We start from the raw sequence: 21,786 nt of genomic DNA, 5'->3' as shown, positions 1-21,786 counted from the left end.
AACAGGAGAAACAAATACATATTCTTCAAGTGCTGAATGAACAATGTCAAAGCAGGAAACTTGGGATCAATACCGGCTTACACAGTTGATCAAATTGTGTGATTATAGGCAAATCTCTCTCGTGTTTAATTTAGGAGACTATAGTGTTGCTCCCGGAATAACAAGAATCTAGGCCACATATAGGGTGCACATGGCAAATGACTCGCATGTGGTTTCTACCTGCCACCCACACTCTAAACTCATGCGCCATGAATTAAAGACAAAGCAGTAACCTTTGATATAAACAGAAGAAATAAAGCGATGGCCATGTAGTGTTAGAATTACACAACAAGAAAGCAGAAAACCTGGGATCAATCCTGGCTTCCCCACATGACCAAATTGTGTGATCTTATGCAAATTTTTCTCTTGTGATGGATCAAATAGAGTATAACGTTGCTCTGTGTATATTAAGAATCTAGGCCTCTTATTGAGTGCTCATGACGATTGAGAATGCTTAGTTCTTTAAAAACACTGTTGCCATGGCAGGGGTGGGCATGACTGTTTCGAAGTTCACACTAAATTTAAGCTATCACTTTTAGTAAATGCCTGTCAATGCAGTGATATAATATGAAATACTATGGTGAAACGTTTCTGCATTTTAATGAAATGCACTTTTTTGATTTGTGCAGAAACTTTGCATATTTTGTTGCATGAATTACTTGCCAGTTTCATGGCTCAGCTCATGCACAAGGACTATCCCTATTAATTTGCTAGCTCTTCCATTTCTAAAGAAGCTAGCACTTGAAAGCAAGGCTGGGACCTGGGGGATTGTAATGGTACCTCCAGGCCCTGCATTTTGAGTTGGAAACATTTGTTATGTTATGTTATGGGTTCTTGTATAGTGCAACACCTCACTCCCACAAGAGTATCCCAGCGCTAATGCTACAATCACATAGGTTAGAGATTGTTAGAGCCTTCGAATAACCAGGATTTCAGCATTTAAAAAAAAAACAAATAACAAAAATACAATTCTGGCAAGAGCAGATTTTAAATGATAGCCTGTTCCAACGGTAAGGAGCTATGTTAGAAACTGGGTTACTGGTCAAGCAGCATCCACAATCCTTGTCAGGGTAAGGCACAAGCAAACCCCAAATTAACCTGTGCTCAACCCCCTGTTAGCTTGGCACAGAGCAGTCAGACTTAACTTAGAGGCATTGTGTAAAGTTTTGTGCAACACTTCAAACAGTAAAACAGTGAAAACACAACACAAACAGGTTGCACACTGGATTCGAAATAAAGAGCTTCATTTAATAAATAAAACAAGAGCGAAGTGAAAAAGAATCCAATCAGTAGAACCTGATTTATGAATTTGTAAAGAATAAACTGCAATATAGCACCTACAAAACATAAAGCACCAACCGTGGCTATCTGGCCGTGCAGGAACAGGTCAAAGCCAAAAGTTCAGGCTGACCACGATGGAGCGTGGCTTGGACACAGTCCCAGATTATTTGCGCTAACATTTTACCTTCTCAAGTTTTGTGCCAAGAGTCCCATGTGCATTGAAGAGAGTCACCAGGAGCAAGGAAAGCATCAAGGGAGGTAGTCAATGTGGCACGAAGAGCAGGACGGGTGTAGCATAGCTTCATGTTGGCACTCCCCCCAGGCTGTTGATGCTGCTGTGCGAAGAGACAGGCTGGTGTCGGCTCACACTGATTTTTGTAGAATGCTGCATGGTTCTGGTGCAAACGGTTCCATTTGCAGTTGCAAAGAACCCAAAAGCTTGATTTCAAGAGCTTGAGAGTCACACCAAGTGTCCAGGACCTGAGAGGTCCCACTTGGGGGTCAGGAACTCACTGAAGTCAGATCCAAGAGCTGATGGGAAGCCTTTTATGTCCCTGAGGCTCTGATCAGGATGCCAGCAGACTAGCCCTTTGAGTCACTTTGGGGTCCTGGGTTCAAGATGAGGTTGCAGTTTCAGTTCTTCTTCACCAGACAAGAGGGCAGCAGGCAGCAAGTCAGCACAACACTGTAGCACTTTCTTTAGAGCAGAAGTCTAGCAGAGGGGCAATCCTTGTAGGAACACATCAGTCCCTCTTCCTGGCAGAGTATCCATAAGTCCACAGGTACTAAAGTGGTGGTGCCTGAGGTGCTTCTTTTATACACAGTTGTGCCTTTGAAGTGGGGAGAGGCGCCCGGAGGCATGCCCTTGAAGTGCACAGATGCCCTGTCTTCCCTGCCCCGGCTCCAGACTAACTACAGGGGATATGCAGCCCTATATGTGGAGACAGGACTCAGCCTATTTAGGTGTGAGGCTGGGCCCAGCTTCTCCCTCCTATCCTGTAAGTGATGGTGCATCCAGTCACACCTAAGCTCCCATTATTTGTGGCTATCTAGGAGGAATACACAAAGTTTAACTGCAAACTACACCTAGTCATGTGATCAGAGACAGGATGCAGACCTCAAATGGCTAAAACAAGAACATGTTAACTTTCTGAAAGTGGTATTTTCAGAATTGCAATTTGAAATCCAATTTCACCATCAATTAGGATTTTGAAGTAGGATTCCAGAGACAGCAAACATGAACCAGTCATCTCTTCTCACTTGGAAATTACACTTATAAAATGTAACAAGGCAACTCCAATGTTATCCTATGGGAGAGCTAGGCCTTGCAGTAGAAAAAAACTAGTTTAAGAGTTTTTCACTACCAGGACATATAAAAATAGTATATGTACAACCTTTTAAATACTATTCAGCCTGCCCTTGGGGCTGTCTAAGGCCTACCTTAAGGTTGACATATGAATTAAAAAATAAGGTTTGGGGCTGGCAAAATGTTTATTTTGCCAGGTCGACATGGCAGGTTAAAAAAGCTCACACAGGCTCTGCATTGGCAGGCCTGAGACATGCTTAAAGGTCTACTTAAGTGGGTGACACAATCAATGCTGCTGGCCCACTAGCCCTGGGCACTTTACTAGGGACATATAAGTAAATTAAATATTCCAATTGGGTATAAGCCAATGTTACCATGTTTTCAGCAGAGAGCACAAGCAATTTAGCACTGCTTAACAGTGGTAAAGTATGCAGTGTTAAAGTGAACAGAGTCCTAAGTCCAGCGAAAACAAAGTCAGCAAAAGCAGGAGGTCTGAAGGCGAAAAGTTTGGCGAACCACTCCAAGGATGCCCGGTCTAACAGGCCAGATAGGAGAAAAAACGCCCCCCATTCCGAGTTGTACGAATACCCTGGGGGGGACTGCATATGCCTTATCCGATGACCTCAAATTCCTGCCTGGATGATAAAACGAAAGGTTCAACCGAATGTAACCCGGACATTTTCTGTACAAAGCTTTGTGTGCATGGCAGAGAAGTTTAAACAGACTGCACTTTCTGATAGGAAGTCAATTTAAGGCTCTTAGCATTGGTTCAGAGGGGGAGCCAGAAGGAAGATTACAAACCAAACGTGCCACCATATTCTGCACCACCTGCAATCTTGACAAAAGGACCTAATTTCCAGTTGCCTGGAGCTAATTGTCATAATTGTATCAATCCCTGAAGCACAAGCTCAATTTTACAACACATTGTTACAACAAATTGAAAACAGTAACTTTTTTTTCAGCCCTGAAGAAATCGTGGGGTACACCCTTTCACGACGAAACAAGTGGTGGTGGTTAAAAAGAATAAAGAAAGCAAGAAATGAACAAAAAGTTGATGTTTTAAAATTGTGGTCACAATATGTTGTAAAATTGAGCATGTGCTTGGGGGAGTGATACAATTATTTGGTGTGGTCCTTTGGATTGCATATTTTAGGGGGTAGGGGGATTCTCCCTACCCTCAATGCACCACCATAGGTTGTATGATAGAGGCATGACTGTCTAAACCACGGGTGCCTCCACCTTGCAACCTAAACCACAAATGCGTCTCACTCACGCATTCTTTTAACAAGCATGCTTTCACCACATAATTTAGTGGTAAATGCATTAATGGTAAAGGGGTATGCGTGGCTAAGCTTGCGACCTTCGTCCCACTGCACTAAGCTACAAACTCCCCCTGCCCCCCTCCCCACCTTGAGGTCCAAATACCTGACCCCCTCCCAACCCCCACACTGTCACTAACCCTTAAACACTACCTCAGCCCCCTCCCACCCCCTTGCGCTGTCACTACAACTACCCCAACCCCTCCCACTGCCCTTAGGCCTAAAACTCCAAACCCTATTTTTTTAAAACTACTCCAACCCCTCCTCTGAGCCGTAAAAACAACCCCGCTGTCCCCTAAGCTCTAAAAATTACCCCGACCACGCATTCCGCTACCCCTGAGGCCTAAAACCCTGTCCCTTAATAAACACTATCTCGACCCCCTTTCACCCCAGCGCTGTCCCTAAAACTATCCCCAACCCCTTCCACTGCCCTTAGACCTAATACCCTAACCCCTAACTACAAAAAACTACTCCAACCCTCCCCCATCCCTGAAAACTACTCCGACCCTCCTGAACCCTGAAAACTACCCTGACCCCCAGTCCTAAAAACTACCCCGACCCCCCCAGCTCTGAAAACTACCTCCATCTACCTCAGCCCTAAAAACTAGCCCCGAACCCACCCAGCCTTGAAACCTACCTCCGACCCCCCCAGCCCTGAAAACAAACCCCAACCCCCAGTCCAGAAAACTACCCTAAACCCCCAGCCCAGAAAACTACCACAAACCCTCAGCTCAGAAAACTACCCTGACCCCCAGCTCAGAAAACGACCCCGAACCCCCAGCCCAGAAAACTACAGTCCAGCCCCACTTACCTCACCCCAGATCTCTTTCTGCAAGGTCTTCCTGCTTCCATCCCCAGCAGCCAGCAGCTAGACCACGCATTGCCTTAACCGTAGTTAAAGCATATGCATGGTTAAGGCAAGCGTGGTTTAGCTTGCGGAGTCGTAACACTCGTGGTTAAGACCACGATGTTCCGACTGTTTCCCACCACAATATATCTCTTGAGCAGTGAGAATAGCATGATCAAGTGGGTGAGTGTTTCAGAATACCCTAACCGTATTCACCCTCACAGGAATAGCTAATTGACATAGTACAGACGACTGGTTATAAGAGCTAGGATTATAGTTTTTCTTGAACTGACGGGAAGCCACGGGAACACTTTCCTGAGAAGTCAAAAAATGCCAAAGCAGGAACCACAGATAGAGTCCACTTGGTACATCATAGAGAGTCATCCACCAAAAAACCCAGATATCTTGCCACTTTCTTAGGGAAAAGGGCAATACCAAGCTCACCAGGCCACCAGTCCACCGATCAAAACTCCTGTGCCTTGGCCAAACAGTAAAACTTCCATCGTACCTCCATTTAGCTGTAAACAGCTCTGTTTCATCCAAGAAGCCACCTTTCTCATTCAAATAGAAAACCTATCTTTGGTGGCTTCAAGATCCTGCCCCATTGAAATCACTAGTTGAGTATCATCCGCACAGAGCAGGCTTTTAAACCCACAGGATTCTACAATTTTGGCTAACAGAGTCACATAGATATTAAAGAGAGTAGGGTTTAGTGATGATCCCTGAGAAACCCCCCTAGGTATTGGGTATAATCCTTGATTTAAAAGGATAAATGGAGGCTACAGGGGTTCGATCTTTAAGAAGGTCCCTAAACCAGGCTAACTGAACTCCAATGTCATACAGTCTCTGTATAAGGACAGGATGGGATACCATGTCGAAAGCAGCCAACAAGTCTAATAAAACCAACATCACTGGTCTGCCTTCATCCAGAGTGAACCTAACAGTGTCAGTAACAGTCTTAAAAGCTGTTTCAATACCATGAGCGGCTCAAAAAACAGACTGCGAAGGGTCCAGTATATGATTATTCTCTTAGTATTGGGAGATTTGTTTCTCCATGAACTTACTTAGGAATGCAGGGAGCAAAATGGGGTGAAAAGTTGCAAAATTTGTCAGATTTTTCTAAAATAGGGGAGACAAATCCAAGCTTTTGGCATCTTGGACAATTCCAAGGACAGGTTCAACAATTCTATAAAGAAAGGCACCAGTATTGAGGGCAGGGAGGTACATATATGTATAGGACAAGGATCCTCCGGTGACCTTGACATTACTTTAATTAGTGTCTCAAGTACCTCTGCCTGGGTAATCGGGTCAAACCTTTCTAATAGACCAGGGGCATTGAAAGATGGCAGGTTATAATCTACCCTATCAATTTGCAGCTCTAATTAGGGACAGACTCCTTATATATATTAATGATCTTCTCAAAGAAATAACCCACAAGAGACTCTTCCTCAGAAGCAGGAATTGGTGTTCTGCAGGCATCTTGCTTTACAAATTAATTCAAGGATTTGGACATTTTCCTGGCCGAATTGCCTGACTGCTCAATCCTTATGGTAATAAAACTTCTGCAAACCTCTGTCAGCTGTTGATGGCATATATTAAGAGATGCTTTAAAAGCTCTCCTACCCTGGAAAGATTTGGTCCTTCGCCACTTCCTTTCTAGTCACTTACAATTTTAGCAAGCTGCTTGAATTTTGGTCTACCTATTCTTGGGACGTGTGAGCGGGGCCACCTGATTAGGATGCCTTAATAAGTGAATCCTGATAAGTTGAGGTTGCCTTGTCAATATCAGCGAAATTCTCCAAATACGGGAATAGGAGACAGTTCCCTAAACCCACCTAAATGATTTTTTCCAGGGCCATACCATCCGATTTTCATATTTTTTTCAATATTTGCTATTGCTGGTCAAAAGTATTTCAAAAGCAATAAGATGGCGATCAGTCCATTTTAATTGTTTGGGTTGATTGACTTTCAGGTGGGTAGAATTTCCTTGAAATTGACCCGCATGCCAAGCAGATGCCGCATCACCGGGGCACCATTTTGTCCAAAGATAAGACGCAGTATTTCCTTTACAGTGGGATGGGGCAAATTCTGGCTGGGGTAGCAGTACTTACCAAGACTGCAATGAAGATCTGGATAGGGAGAACTCTTCTCCTCCAGCAATCTCCATTTGGCTTCTTTCTTCCTTTTTGTGTGTGCTCCAGCTCCAATGGAAGGCAAAGCGCAGGTGAAGAGGCTCAGGAACAAAAATACCAACAATCTGGCTGCTCGCGGTTTTTTAAATGGTGTGGAACTAGAGGTTTGCGAGCCACTGAAAGCTCGAGCCAGGTACAAGCCAGATGAATGGCTGTGACTCAGCTCAAGGACTTCTCGGGCCCTCAAGCCCAACACCAGCCAAGGTTTCATGTGGCTTCTGCCTGCATCAAGGCTCTAACCTCGTGCACAGAGGGCTGAAGACAAAGCATTAACAGTTGACAGAAAAAGATACCAATCTAGGGGGCTGAACTGCACAATGTGCTACAAGAAAATCAGTGCTCGCCAATTATGTGATCCAAGTATTTTATTTCACCAAGCCTCCTTTTTCTTTATCACTCCATATGAAAGTGCCTTCAGATAGGCAAGTTCAGGATGTGATATGTTCAAAAACCACTTGTGTTTGATTTAATAGACTACAATATTGTTCCATTCATAATAAGAATCTGCGCCATTTTTAGGGGATACATAACTACTGACTTACCTCTTAGTTTACTAATGCCATTTTAGCCATGGCAGGGTTCAGGAATGTTTACATTTTTTAAAAATATCACTTTTAATAAATCCGTCCCCATGCAATGATATAATGTGATGTACTAAGGTGAAATGCCTTTGCGTGCTAAATAAATTCACTTCTTTGAATTTTGAAGACGCCTTATCATATTCTAACACAACGTTTGTTGCATGATTTACTTGCCAAATCATTCCAGGGCTCCGCTTTCGCACGGGCTCTAAGAGCCAAGCCAGACCCTCTGCTAAGCTCTGGCAAAGCTCTCCCTGTTCATTTTTTCGCTCGCCTACCTCTATGTGCAATTAATTTTGATCTCCTGGCTTTCTGGCACGCTGCATTCAGGGAAAATTGCAGGATGGACATTTTCTTGCATTTTTCCTGCTGATTTCTTCTGGGCATTTGGCACTGAGCATGCACAGAAAAATCACATGGTGGTGTGAGGATGCTTGAAACAGTTTTCTAGCCTTGCGACTGCTATGTGTAGGATCCTTATAGCAGTGCTGGAATTGAAAAAACTTTCCTCCGGGAACCCATACGTTGGGGAGGCAAGCTGTGTCAATGAAAAGGGGGTGGAGTCACAGGGGGCGGAGTCATAGAAAGCAGTCTGACAACGGATACATTTATTTTGTAAAAAAGCTCTACCACAAAGAATTTGGCAACAAGGAGAAGTGTGGTGGTAAATCCGTTCTGGCTTAATTGGTTGCAAAGCTGCATTTTAAAATATCCTATGGGGTTAAGGCACCTTCTGCAGAGATTTTTATGTGCCCAGTAAATCTCGGGGAATAATAATAATCCTAAAATAACTAAGGTGGTTAATGCATGTGCTGGAGAAATCAGTGTTTTGTCTAGTCACAGTTTTGACTCAAAGTCATAACAGGGTTAAAGTATTTCCTGCACAGCAGATTGTGCAACAAGCAGATGACAGATTTAGATTTAATGTATATAGGTAAGTGGGTTACTGATTTTAACTCAGAGATCATTCTGTTGCTTGCAGTTCATACATTGAAATACTTATAATGCAGCACAGTGAGCTATGAAGGGCGATGTGTGACTACTACACCTTGTAACCCTCATTCAGGGACTCTGAAACTATGTGATTCTGCAGCTGCTGCATTTTTCATATAATTATGGATTTACCGCATTTGCCACACAATCAAACAAATCTAGACCAAACAGATCAAAAGGTACTTAAATCACAGATACATGGGTTCTTGAGCAGTGAAGGCTCTTTGCAAAGGTTGACTATTCACCTTCCTGTTGCTTATTTCTGTATTTGGGTGTCAAAGTGGCACTGATGAGGTGAAACCTATGCCCAAATAGTGTGAATGTGTAAAAATTCCATAATAATGAGGTAATGCTAGCACTAAATATGCTGCATTACGCTGCATAATTTGCCTTTTCTTGCAGCATTAGTCGGTCCACCCCTGCTGCATAACTCAAGTGGCCCTGCCCTCATTGTTTTATGTAACACATCCTTTACATTAATTTACACACTTGTATGATATATTGTAACATAACACATGTATTTGTATAGCGCACGTTCACCACTATGGGTATCTTGGCGCTGAATAACAGATGTTTGTTGTTTCCCAACTCAATTGTACTCATTTTATCGACCTCAGATGGATGAAAGGCTGAGTGGACCCGCTGGGATTTGAACCTGTGACCATGAGGTCGAACATAGGCCCCTGCAGTAGATGCATTAGTCCACTGAGCCACCAGACACGGCTGTAAATGTGTGCCTGTGATGTAAAGCACCCCACATCGGGATGAGTAGCGCTATAAAATTACATTTAAAAAATTGTGGTATTTACATGGTTATTCATGTAAATATATGTACAGACCAATACATCTGACTTTCTTACAGTGCATGCATATCTCTTTCATACAGGGATTGAACTAAGTCAAAAGCTTGCTTCCAAATCGTAGGTTTCCCGAAGTACTTGTGAAGCGATAACACGTTGTGTGCCTAACTTTTTTCTCCATTGCTCTGGCATCTAGGTGTTAGGATACAGATAGCCCCCTATTAGGCTCATATTGGAAAAAAGGAGGCCCTTTAAATTCGGCCTTTGTTTTGGGCCCAGCTGGAATCTGAAGCAGGAGACTTGTCTCGCCGCCTGCAAGTTGCTTCTGAGAACAGAACGCAGACAACGTGTAGGCGCTGCTGAATGTCCCCGTGTCCGATGATAAAACCAGGACAAGTTCAACATAGTTTACTGGGGTCCAACTTCCTGTCACGGGGAACAACGTCCACTCTGTGAAAATAGTGGGTGGACTCGAGAGTTCCCCCGACTCGATTACAGACCCAGGAAATCAAATGCGGCCGGGAGTGTAGACTGGACTGCAGCTCCCTTAATGTTTGTGGTGCTTTCCTCCCACACATTTCCTAGTCCAGTAGACAATTTATATTTAGTAAAGATCAAAGCATGTGAATGCCTTTTCCTCTTTGCTCCCAAGAAAGATTTTGAGGACAAAAAACACCATCGTTGGCAGCCAGGAAAGCTCATTGTTAAATCAAGAAACATAAACTTTCACAGCTTATTGTTCCCCAAATAGTTCTTGAAAGAAAAAGAAGCGATGCTAACTTTCATTCAAAGACTTCTCACCGTTTTTTTTCTCTTCTGTGTGAAATGAAAGGAAACCTGTACGATTAACTCCCACAGACATAAGAGACACAGATAACAGGGAAGAAATCACCCTTAAAATCCTTATTCCAGTGAGTGTGCGCAGAGGAAACTGACTGCAGGTAAAAATGGAAAATCTAAACCCAAAGGGATATTTTTGTAAATGATATATTAGGACACAATATTACGTCAGACAATATTTCGCATACAGGATTCTAACTTACTACCCCTTACAGTGACAGCTTAGTGTGTCCGGTTCCTGATAGCAATTTGTTTTGATAATGAAATGTTTGATTATGTTAAATGTCATGTTCTTTTGTGGATATTTTTATACCCGAATAAAGATTAATTGACTTGATAGCAGTGGGATTCATGATGCAAGAGTTTAAAAATCATAATACACAACACATTTGCTGATTAAAGACACCAAAAGCTGAAAGTGCAATTTGCACACGTTAAACACAGTAACACATGAAAGTGAGTGTAGTAGAAGCACCGTAAAAGCGTGCTTTCAAACGCAAGATGATGAATACATACACACAAAATAATGCTAATACATATAAACGAGTTGTACTAATGAATTTCTTATGAACATGCTTTTTATTAACATTTACAGATGAAAACCTTGCTCTTAATAAAGTGGCCTAGTGTTTCTATTGCCTTCTATTAGAATGCACCATTTAGTAAATTTGGTGCAAAAATGTGTAGAACAGTCGTGGCCCGTCCCTTGCCAAAGTGGTGGGCAGGCTGGAGGAAGTAGGTGGGGGGACGGTTAGGGGACATAAAAAAATAATACAAAATAAACTTACCTTAACGACGCCACCGTCTCCTGCCGCATCGCAATCTTCCTGCTTCTGGAAACAGGCTCCTAGAATACACTGCGGCCAATCCAGACGCTGCATGAAAGCAGTGTCAGGATTGGCCTGAGTGCCGGCAACTTGCGCTCCCATGCAGACTGGGAGCCTGTGCCGGCTCTCTCTAGCCCCAGCAATGCAGCTGGGGCTGGAGAGAGCTTCACTGTGCATGAGGGTTTGGCTGGCCTGAGACGGCCAGCCAAACCCTCATGCTCAGTAAAGGGAGTGCCCACCACTCCCCCAGCAGTAGTATCATCCCCTGGACCCACCCCAAGACTCGTCAAAGTCCTGGGGCGAGTTCAGGGGATCAAAATAAAATGATAATAAAAAGGGTTTAAACCCCGTTTTATTATTGTTTTATTTGCTGGTCGTGGCGGGGGGGGGCAGCGCTCCTCAGTTCTAATGGAGCAGCCACGGCTCGTGTAGAAACTAGGTACGATCTTGACATTTTGCATAATAATACTAAAGATTCTATAGTTTATGAATAGTGAAATACTAATTTTGTGCTGTGAATTTAGAAAATGATATACTAATATGAATATGGAGATAAACTGTGGCAGTAGGATATTTCCCAACATTAGATATTTCCATGTAATAATGTCTGGTGAAAGTTCAACATAATCCTTGTTTGAATTGATTTTATTTACATTATAGTTTATTTCATATAAATATGAAATGCCAATTTAAAGGTCTTTTCAAAAATGCTTTTTCTCCAATGCGGACCCGTTCTCCTGACCTAATACAATGGACCAATTATCACTAGTGTAAAGTTGCTTTATTTGTTCTGGACATGTATAATTTTTGACGTTCCTAAATGTTTCTTTAAATTTCCCAGGGGCATATGTATCAAAATCTCCATTTGCGATTCTCAAATCGCGATTTTTTGAGAATCGCTATTTGAGAATTGCAAAACGGGATGTATCTGAAAATCGCACAAAGTTTGCGAATTCTTAAAATTCCTTAATTGCGATGAGCAAATTGCGAAATCGCAATTAAGGAATACCTTCCCATTCATTCCTATGGGCCAAGACGCCCATAGCAATGAATTGGAAGTCTTTCTCAATTTGCGAATCGCAATTTGCTAATCGCAAATTGAGAATATTTTCAAAGGTGCAAGGGTGTCATGATGACACCCTGATGCACCCCTGAAATCAGCATGTGTGCGCATATGGCGCACATACAGCCCTAAGGGCATGTATGTGCGCCACATGGCACTTTGAAAAATGCCAAAAAGTGCATTTGTCAAAGGAATCGCAAATTACCACCAACTTGAAGTTGGTGGTAATATGCGATTTCTTAAGGAGAAATCGCACAACTTGGGTGCGTGTTACATAGCATTTAAGGAATCGCAATTTGCGATTTCTAAAATGCTTACGCAAACTTAAGAAATCGCTAAATTAGCGATTCCTTAAGAATGCGCTGCTGAAATGCCTCATACATCTCATTTTGCGATTTTGTATTCGCAAACGCTGTTTGTTTGCGATTCGCAGCGTTTGCGAATACAAAATCGTTTGATACATATGCCCCCCAGTGAATTATTACTGTAGGAACGGGATTTCAGCTGTTGCTATAGATGGATACTTTGTACTTCTTTTTCACTAATGTTAATAACTCTTACCAACGGGATCTTAGCAGGTTGTGCTATCCCATTTCTATGATTGCACTATATCCTGTTTAAATAGCCCTCTTTTTCCACCGGAGGTTCTCATTAAGTTCAAGTTTGCCTTCCTCCACCATCTTTCACACCACTGGTTTGCCTCGGTTATACTTATTTCAACAAACATAACCAAATCAAGCAGCTAGTGAATCTTTAAAGATATCACTTGAACTTAATTTCTTCAAAGTTTTCTCTATCTTCATGCAAATTTCTCAGAGCCCCTGCCCTCTGGTTGCTATATCATTCACATCAATGTTCACGTATATACTTGCTTCTAAGAGCTACAAGAAGCTGTTGAGTTTTTTTGTATTAATTTGGGAATGCACATTTTTTCTTCATAATTCAATTATTCCATGAGGGCAACAGAAGTCGCTTAAACACACAGTGCACACTGAATCAGAGTATTTCCCTAGTGGAAATTCCAGTCGACATGTCATGAAATCTCGTTACACCAGACTGCAAAATCCTGACAGGTCTGTGTATTTTGAATATCTTACATAGCATTTCTTAAAGGTCTCTCACACACACAAGGTGGACCAATTTGATTTACAGCTGGATCTAAAGTGATAGGCATCGTTGTAATGCCTGTAGTACTTGTGGTAATCCCTATTTAAACGCAGTCTTCATCTTTGTAGCACACCTTGTAGAAGTGGGCAAGCCTGCAAATTCAGAGACCAAAGGTGGGTCTGGCTTGACTGTGGAAGCCAAAACTCAGGCTGGGTCTTAACAAGATTTAGCATGTAAGTGGTAAACCAAGCGGGGAACAACCTTTACAACGCAACTTTTACAACGCACTACCTTTACAACGCATTTTTTACAACGCATAATCCATTACAACGCATGACATTACAACGCATGACACTACAACGCATTTTTAAAAACTACCTTTACAACGCATTCCATTACAACGCATACTACCATTACAACGCATACCATTACAACGCATAATATTACACTACACTATCCAACACTTACCCTACTGTTGCACCCCCTGGAGTTAGAATAGTAATTTTTACCCCTATACTATCCAACACTTACCCTACTGTTGCACCCCCTGGAGTTAGAATAGTAATTTTTACCCCTATACTATCCAACACTTACCCTACTGTTGCACCCCCTGGAGTTAGAATAGTAATTTTTACCCCTATACTATCCAACACTTACCCTACTGTTGCACCCCCTGGAGTTAGAATAGTAATTTTTACCCCTATACTATCCAACACTTACCCTACTGTTGCACCCCCTGGAGTTAGAATAGTAATTTTTACCCCTATACTATCCAACACTTACCCTACTGTTGCACCCCCTGGAGTTAGAATAGTAATTTTTACCCCTATACTATCCAACACTTACCCTACTGTTGCACCCCCTGGAGTTAGAATAGTAATTTTAACCCCTATACTATCCAACACTTACCCTACTGTTGCACCCCCTGGAGTTAGAATAGTAATTTTTACCCCTATACTATCCAACACTTACCCTACTGTTGCACCCCCTGGAGTTAGAATAGTAATTTTTACCCCTATACTATCTAATACTTACCTTAAATGCAATTTAATATTATGCGTTGTAATGGTATGCGTTGTAAAGGTAGTATGCGTTGTAATGGAAATGCGTTGTAAAGGTAGTTTTTAAAAATGCGTTGTAGTGTCATGCGTTGTAATGTCATGCGTTGTAATGGATTATGCGTTGTAAAAAATGTGTTGTAAGTGCATGCGTTGTAAAAGTGTGCGTTGTAACGACATACATCCAAACCAAGCATCATATAAAACTAAGCAAAATACACAAGTTAAAAAAAATCTTAAATGCTTGTGTTTCACATTAGTACATTAGATTACAAGACTGCTTTGACATTTGCTAAAATTAATCGGTTTTAAACAAACTTTCCTACCCGAAGCCTTGACATCACTACAGTCAGTTAACTAAAATGTATCAGTTTTTCATGGGTAGTTGTATAACAAGCATTGGCGAAGTAAATAGGCTTTGCGTTTTAGACCTATTGGCAAAGCCAATTTCACCAAAGCACATTAAAAAAACAGCAACATGATTAGCCTGGCAGTCAAGGAAGCAGCAATGGAGGGTTGGTGGGCAGGGGGAATGCGGCAATGGGTGGTGGGCAGAGGGAAAGCAACAACAGCAACAGATGGAGTATGGGTGGGGAAAAGCAACAGAGGAGGGTGGATCGGTGGGCACTAAACCGCAATGAATGGAAGGTGAGCGGGCCCTAAGTGGCAACAGAGGAAGGGTGGCCAGAGGAAACGCAACAATGGCAGTGGAAGTAGGTGAGGGTGGGCGTACACTAAGAAACAGTGGTAATGGAGGGAGGACAGGCAGAGAAAAAGCAACACCAGCAATGGAGGCTTAGGAGTGGGGGGCCAAGACTTAGCAACAGAGGAAGGGTAGGTAAGGAATAAGCAACTACAACGGAGGTAACAGAAGAAGGTGGCCTAGGATAAAGCAACAACATCAATAGAGGGAGGGAAGGGTGGGGGTACACTAAGCAAAGGGACACTACGCAACAGTGGCAACCGAGAATGGGTGGGTGGGGAAGAGCACCGGGGGCCACGGCAGGAGGTTGGGTGGGTAAAAAAGCAGCAATGAAGGTATGGTGGGTGGACACTAAACAACTGTAGCAATGGAGGGTGTATGGATGGGGAAAAAGCAACAGCGGCAACAGGTTGAGGATGTGCTTGTGGGTTGAAGCATTAGGAAGGGGGAAAAGACCACATCAGCGACAGAGATGAAAGTAGGATAGAAACAACTGGGTGGGGCGCAAGCGGAGGATGAAGCAACACAGAGGGAAGGAAGGCAAGAAGGATCCTGACAAGAGACAACAACGTGGAATGTGAGAGGGCGGGACAGCAGAACAGGAGAGAAAACAACTTGGGGTCTTATTATCAAGAACGGCGTTAAAATTATCGCCGGTTTAGCGGCAGAAAACTGCCGCTAAAGCGGCAATAATGGGCTTGATAATATGCCCTTGAGAATTCCCATAGAAGCCCAGGTTCACACCAGAACATGGACTTCTATTGGAATTCTCAAGGGCATATTATCAAACCCATTATCGCCGCTTTAGCGGCAGTTTTCTGCCGCTAAACTGGCAATAATTTTAACGCCGTTTCTTGATAATATGCCCCTTAGATCACTGGGGTGGAAAGAGAAGGACACAAGAAAGACAGCTGGAATACACATGCACTCTCATCGAGTGTTTCATGAAAAAGAAAAAATTGTTCCTAAAAAGCGGACATTGGTGGAAACGTAGAAGGAACGAAACAGAGAGATGGCAAACAGGCTATGGTAAATGGGAGAGGCAAACAGAAACTGGACGAGCTAAAACAAATAAAGCCAGGGAATAGAAAGTAAGCAAATGTGAGTGGCAAAACAGAGGCAATGGTAAGCAATGGGTCAAACTGATTGCTAGATAAGCTTTCAGCATATGCCCAGTATATCTTTGCAACCAGGCATCTGCACTGTCAGGTAGGTTTTGACTTAAAAAGCGATCCATTACAATCAGATCTAAGGGCTCAACACACACATCTGCCATACTGGCAGTGTCAGGGCAGATCCTAAGAAGGAACTCTTTTGAAGAGGGTTAAGCTTGAGTTGTGCTTGCTACAAATGGAGTAAATAAATAAACACATTTTCTCCACATCATCATGGTTTACACTTTAATCAGTGCTGAAAATTTACAAAAAGTGTCATACCTGTGCACACTAGGGCAGTTCCCTCCCATTTGCCGCTGGCTGTGCAAGTGAAGGTGCTGCTGTCCCTGTCAGATACGAATCCTTTCTGGCACCTGTATGTCACATTGCTTCCAAATGTCGTTTTATTTTCAGGGTGGATAAATGTATTGCGTAGAGCCAAAGGAAACCCACAGTCTACCTCTGGAAAAATGTAAATAAGGAACAAGTCAGTGATGCGATTTTTCATGCAAAACAAGCCTCTGGTGTAGGAGACGGATAGCATTTTGCCCGAAAACACATTCACTTAACTGACTTGCAGACTGACACTTATCGGACATGGAGCCCTGTTCCATATGCAGGAGCGCAGTTATTTGTAGTGCAACAGGTGCAGTGAGACCGGGGCCCAGAGGTCAGAGGGGCCGATAACACCTAAATTATAGTTGTTTTTACAGTCAATGCCTCATTCTTTTTGCTTACATTAAGGCCCAAAGCACCCCTTCCACACCACTGCAGTGTACCATCCTTCAGTTGAAGCCTAATTACAGCTTTATTCCAAGATTAGAGGCCTACCCCTCTTGAGTAATCACACCAGGAACTCTTACCTCCCTCCTGGGTAATTCAGGATTACACTATACTTTCCACTTGTCAACACATCCTGCCAAAGAAATCAGACCCTATATTTCTAAAGGTTTTACTCTTCCTCAAAGACTGTTTCATGGCCACAGTTTAAAAAAGGCGTTTTCTAGACTTGCACAGTGATTCCATAGGTGACATGTAAGCACAAAACAAGAAATACAGAACAACAGTGTGTTGTGTGTTTAGCAGATGTCAGTGCTTTTGCACGGTTCCTACTATTTCAGTAAGACTGTGCATTTGGGCAAAATAAGCGTCAAAACTATGCAGGACTAAGTCCGTGCATACCATCAGAATATGTTGACCTCAATCCTGGTTAGGTCATAGCGCGCCACTTGGACCCCTAAACCTTACCCGGTACCAGATGGTGTCTGCAACCGCAGAACATGCCAACCCTGACTCCCTAAGGAAATTGTGGAAACAGATCTAACCCTTTTTTTAGTGACTCAGGCATGCCCAAAGGGAGAAACAAGAGATACTCAAATTGGCATTTTAAAAATGTATTTAAGCAATAAGATTCTTGTGTAAAATACGTGTGCTGCAATGATTAATGGAAGGACATAAAACAGAGTAATCAGCATTACGAGAATGGTAAAGGAAATAAACAGTTCAACCACTGTGCTGCTACATTGATTATATGAATACATATAATTGTACCAAAACCACACTCCTCTCGTTTAAAAGAAAAGTCGGGCACACACGGGTTCTCCAGAGAGATGCTGCTTTATTAGGCTCTCAGCATGACGCGTTTCGTCGTAATGACTTCATCAGATGCTTGTCAACCCAGGAAAGGAAATAGGTTAGTCGTCCACTTTTAAACAGCAAATGCCTCGCTCTGATAGGTGTAGGCGTTGCTGACACGACGTGAGGGGGATGTCACAGACCCGGTGCTCCGAATCCGCATAGAGCAGGCACAGCAGCGTCAGTACTTCCCCAGTGGGCGGTGTCTGCTCTCACCCCACGGCAGTCTGGATCTTGTAGTGGATGGCAGGCAGCTCTCCGGGACCCTCATCCCACCGCTAACATCCCGAATCGTGCCTTGGAAGCCACTTAAGTAAGTAGCAATCCTATATAATTGTACCTATACTCCTACCTAGCACTCCTTCTCCTAATATGACTTTGATGTGCGGATCTGCCAGATTACCTTAGAGTGGTATAACTCCTGGATTGTAATATTAGAGAACTGAAAGCCAGTGATCTGTATGAGAGGAAGAAGGCCTTCTAATGCGAGCTACAGCTCCTTAACTGAGTGCTGTCCTTCAGTGCTCTTCGTCCATGCAGGCCCAGTGTCTAACTCTCAATGTGATTGACCACACAGGGCTTATTCAGGTCCTACTGTTTAAAGACACTGGAATTTGACACCAGGTCTTCTAAGCCAGGAGGCTTGAGCATTGAGGATAGGGATCACTGCAAGGAGAAGCTGTCCAACAAGGGCCTGTGCAGCCAGCCAACTGAAAGGTTTGTAAAAGAAAAAGAACTGTTGTTAAGGGTGTTTGTGCAAGCATGCAAATGTGCTGGTACCAAGCCCTCGCATATTTGTGATAATTCTTCCAAATTTGGGAGCATCCATGGCACGATGGTGCCTATCCCTGGACAAAACCTTGGACTATTGATTGTAATTATTGACACACTGGGACACCCAATGCATGATAGTGCCTATCTTTAGCAAAATACCAGCCCTGGTATTTTGATGGTAATTTTTCAAACTGGAAGCATCTGTGCAACAATTGGCTCACACCCGGCCCTGACATAATGTTGGCAATTCTTGGCTTATTGTATGCATCAATGGAATGAATGTGAAAGAAGACTGGTAATATATATCAGGAATGGTGAGAGGAGCGGGCAGACCCAAAGTATATGAGTGAAATCCGCTTCTGAGTCGAGGCAATGAGGATAGGAGGAAGTCATATGTGGAAAGTATTTATTAAGGTTCACAGGGGGCTGGTAGGCTATTTGTAATATGAAGTACTGTATCAGCTTAAATTTGCATTACATAATATTGCTCTGGGCATTTTGAGCATATAGTTCCACTCCTTGACATGGAAGGCTGTGTTGGTAGCAGTTTCCCTTTTTTTTCCCGCAACTGGGCGAGCACTGGTTAAACGTGCAATATAAGGGATTTGTAGAAACAGGAGTGCTTACGTCCTCTTCCCAATGTGTAGAACATGGACTAAAAGGGTGGGGTTCAGGGGGCAAGTCATTGAGCGACCAACACAGAACATGTCTAATAGTATTATATATCAGGGATTGTCCACGGTGCAAGTTAAACCTGTCAACAAGCTCCTCAAAAGTGAGCGGGCCATCATCCATAATGAGATCACCAATTATTGTCAAATTAGGTTCGTGCCAGAGGCGGAGATCTGAAAGACCCTCTACACCAGTTGGAAAGAGGAAAGCCCAGCATAGGCACTGCTGTTGCGCAGGGGACCATTCTCTTGGAAAGAGGGAGATCACAAGATTAACAGACGGGGCTGGGACTGTGAGCGGTGCAATGACTGAAGAAGGCAGCAGTTTCCCATTTATCCAGCCACTGGGTGTGCACTGCTGAAGCGTGCACTATAAGGAATTTGTAGAAACAGATGTATCTACTTGTTCTTCAAGAGTGGGGTCCAGGTGGCAAACCTGTAAGAGACCAAATCTTACACAGATAATGCCTAATAGTATTATACGTCAGGAACTGACCGAAGTGCAAGTCGAACCTGTCAACAAACTTCTCAAAAGTGAGCAGGCCATCATCCCCAATGATATCACCACTTTTTGTCAAATTAGATTCAGGCCAGAGGCGGAGATCTCTAAGACCTACTATGCCTTTGGGAGTACAAAGCCCAACAGGGGCACTGCTGGGGCAAAGGGGACCATTCTCTTGGATTGATTGAGAGCGTGACAACAACAATGTGGCGCCACGCAAAAGAGGCAGGGTGGGACTGTGAACAGCGTGAGGGCTGAGAAGGGAGGCGCCTAAACAGTGGCCTCCTCTAGGGAAAGCCCAAGCAGCCATTTACTTAGCCATTGGACCTGAGCCACTAAAAATATAATTCGAAATACGCAGCTCCAAGCCCACCCAAATCAACTGGGAGGCAGAGTTTGACAAGTGCCACCTACCTTCTCCCTGTATACCAAATTATATCTCCCAGGAAAGTATCAAGGTTAGGGTAAAAAACTGCACGTATGACCAGCAGCAGGTTTACAAAAAAAGAGGTGACCACCATTTTCGACAGTGCAATGCAGCCAATCAGAGAAAGGGAAAGTATTATCCAAAATGAAATCTGGGAAGAAATGGCTGTTGCTGCCATGGTTAGGTTGCCCTCCAAGCGGTCCCTATCTGAGTGATAGATCCAGATACCCAGATAGCAAAAAGTGGCCCTCATCCAACACAAGGGGCCTCCTCAAGGTCAACGCAGGCATCTAGAGGACCCGGAAGTAGAGGAAAAACTCATAACTTTGACCAATCGATCAGGGGATTCAAAGTCCTCAAAGAGTTGTTGGAGCTCAACAGAAGTGGACTGAAACCACCTCAAATAAAGGAGATCATCTGCGTATACAAAGACTGCATGGATACTGCCAGGCAAGGAAGTACCATAATTCACTATAGCCATACGGACCTTAATTGCTAATGGCTCTATGGCCACAGCGAATAATAACTGGGACAGGGGATATCTCTGCAGTGTACCACAACCCTCATCAAAGGAGGGGGAAATCGATGTATTGCTTTTCGTACACAAGCCATGGGATCTGCATATAGCACTGTAATGAGCAAAATTATGCCTGGGCCAGAATCCGGCGCAGGATTCCAAAAAGTTAGTCTCAATGGAGGGTATCAAATGATTTTTTGAGATCCAAACTAAGAGCTATGGATCCAGGCCAATTTGGATGGGCCACCTCGAGAATTCTGTGCAATTACAGAAAGTTTAACAAGGTATGCCTGTAGGAGATGAATCCATTTTGATCAGGGTGCGTTAAATGGAGAAAAGGAGGAGGATATAGTCGGCCAGAACTTTAGTCAGTATTTTGTAGTCATAAATAAGGGTAGCTTTGGGCCTCTATGAGGTGGGGTCAGTCGAGGGCATCCTAGTTTAAGCAAAGGGACCAAAAGAGCCTCTACTAAGAACAGTGGGAGAGTGCCTGTCTCTAAGGATTCTGCATGGAGTTCTGCTAGGTTGGGAGCAACAAGACCGGAATAGGTATGGTAAAAGTCCTTGAAGGAAAGGCAGTGATCTGAGGGGCAGGGTCAGATGGAGACTTGCCACAGAGATTATGATAATACTCCCAAAAACCAAGTAAAATTTCTTGTGAGTTTACCAGAATACTTCAAAAATGTACCAAAGAGAACAGTGGACCAAACAAGCAGCCATTCAGGCATCAATCCAATACAATCACCAAATCAAATCATTCAAATACAAAAGTAAATTTTTGTGTGCAGAAACTCCAAAAGTGCCCTCTGTCCAAGAGCACTCCCCTGTTACCAGGGGCAATCAAAGCAAAACAAAATTGGAGATGCACCACTTAGCAACAATATTCAATAGAGTCCTTTGAATAATAATTCTCTACGGATACATATAGTCGTTGTACACTGGTCAAGATTTTTTCTTTTTTTTCCTTTATTTAGTTCTTTAAAAGACAGACAGCCAACGCGTTTCGTCCTAAAAAAACACAGGACTTCTTCAGGGCTGCAGATTAAAACACATAAAAACTACTTTAACAATACAATACAGACTGTACAAAACCAATTTCACAATGCGATACAGACTTTGGCTTTGCTTTACCAGAATGCTGTTCTGGTCT

At 43.2% G+C, this 21,786-nt stretch overlaps 1 protein-coding gene across 3 annotated transcripts in view; it reads right to left on the bottom strand.

Annotated features, from left to right (window-relative positions):
* Positions 1–21,786, bottom strand: part of SUSD1 (sushi domain containing 1) — a 611,958-nt gene that overhangs the window by 469,784 nt on the left and 120,388 nt on the right. For all 3 annotated transcript variants that reach the window (XM_085641265.1, XM_085641267.1, XM_085641266.1), the window contains exon 5: positions 16,393–16,572. In XM_085641265.1, the coding sequence (XP_085497391.1) occupies positions 16,393–16,572 (180 nt within the window). The remainder of the gene's footprint in view (positions 1–16,392; positions 16,573–21,786) is intronic.

This window comes from Triturus cristatus, chromosome 2_2 (genome assembly GCF_964204655.1).
Source record: "Triturus cristatus chromosome 2_2, aTriCri1.1, whole genome shotgun sequence".
Classification (NCBI taxonomy): domain Eukaryota; kingdom Metazoa; phylum Chordata; class Amphibia; order Caudata; family Salamandridae; genus Triturus; species Triturus cristatus.
Note: the sequence above shows the minus strand (reverse complement) of the source record. Positions and strands in the feature narration are given on the sequence as shown.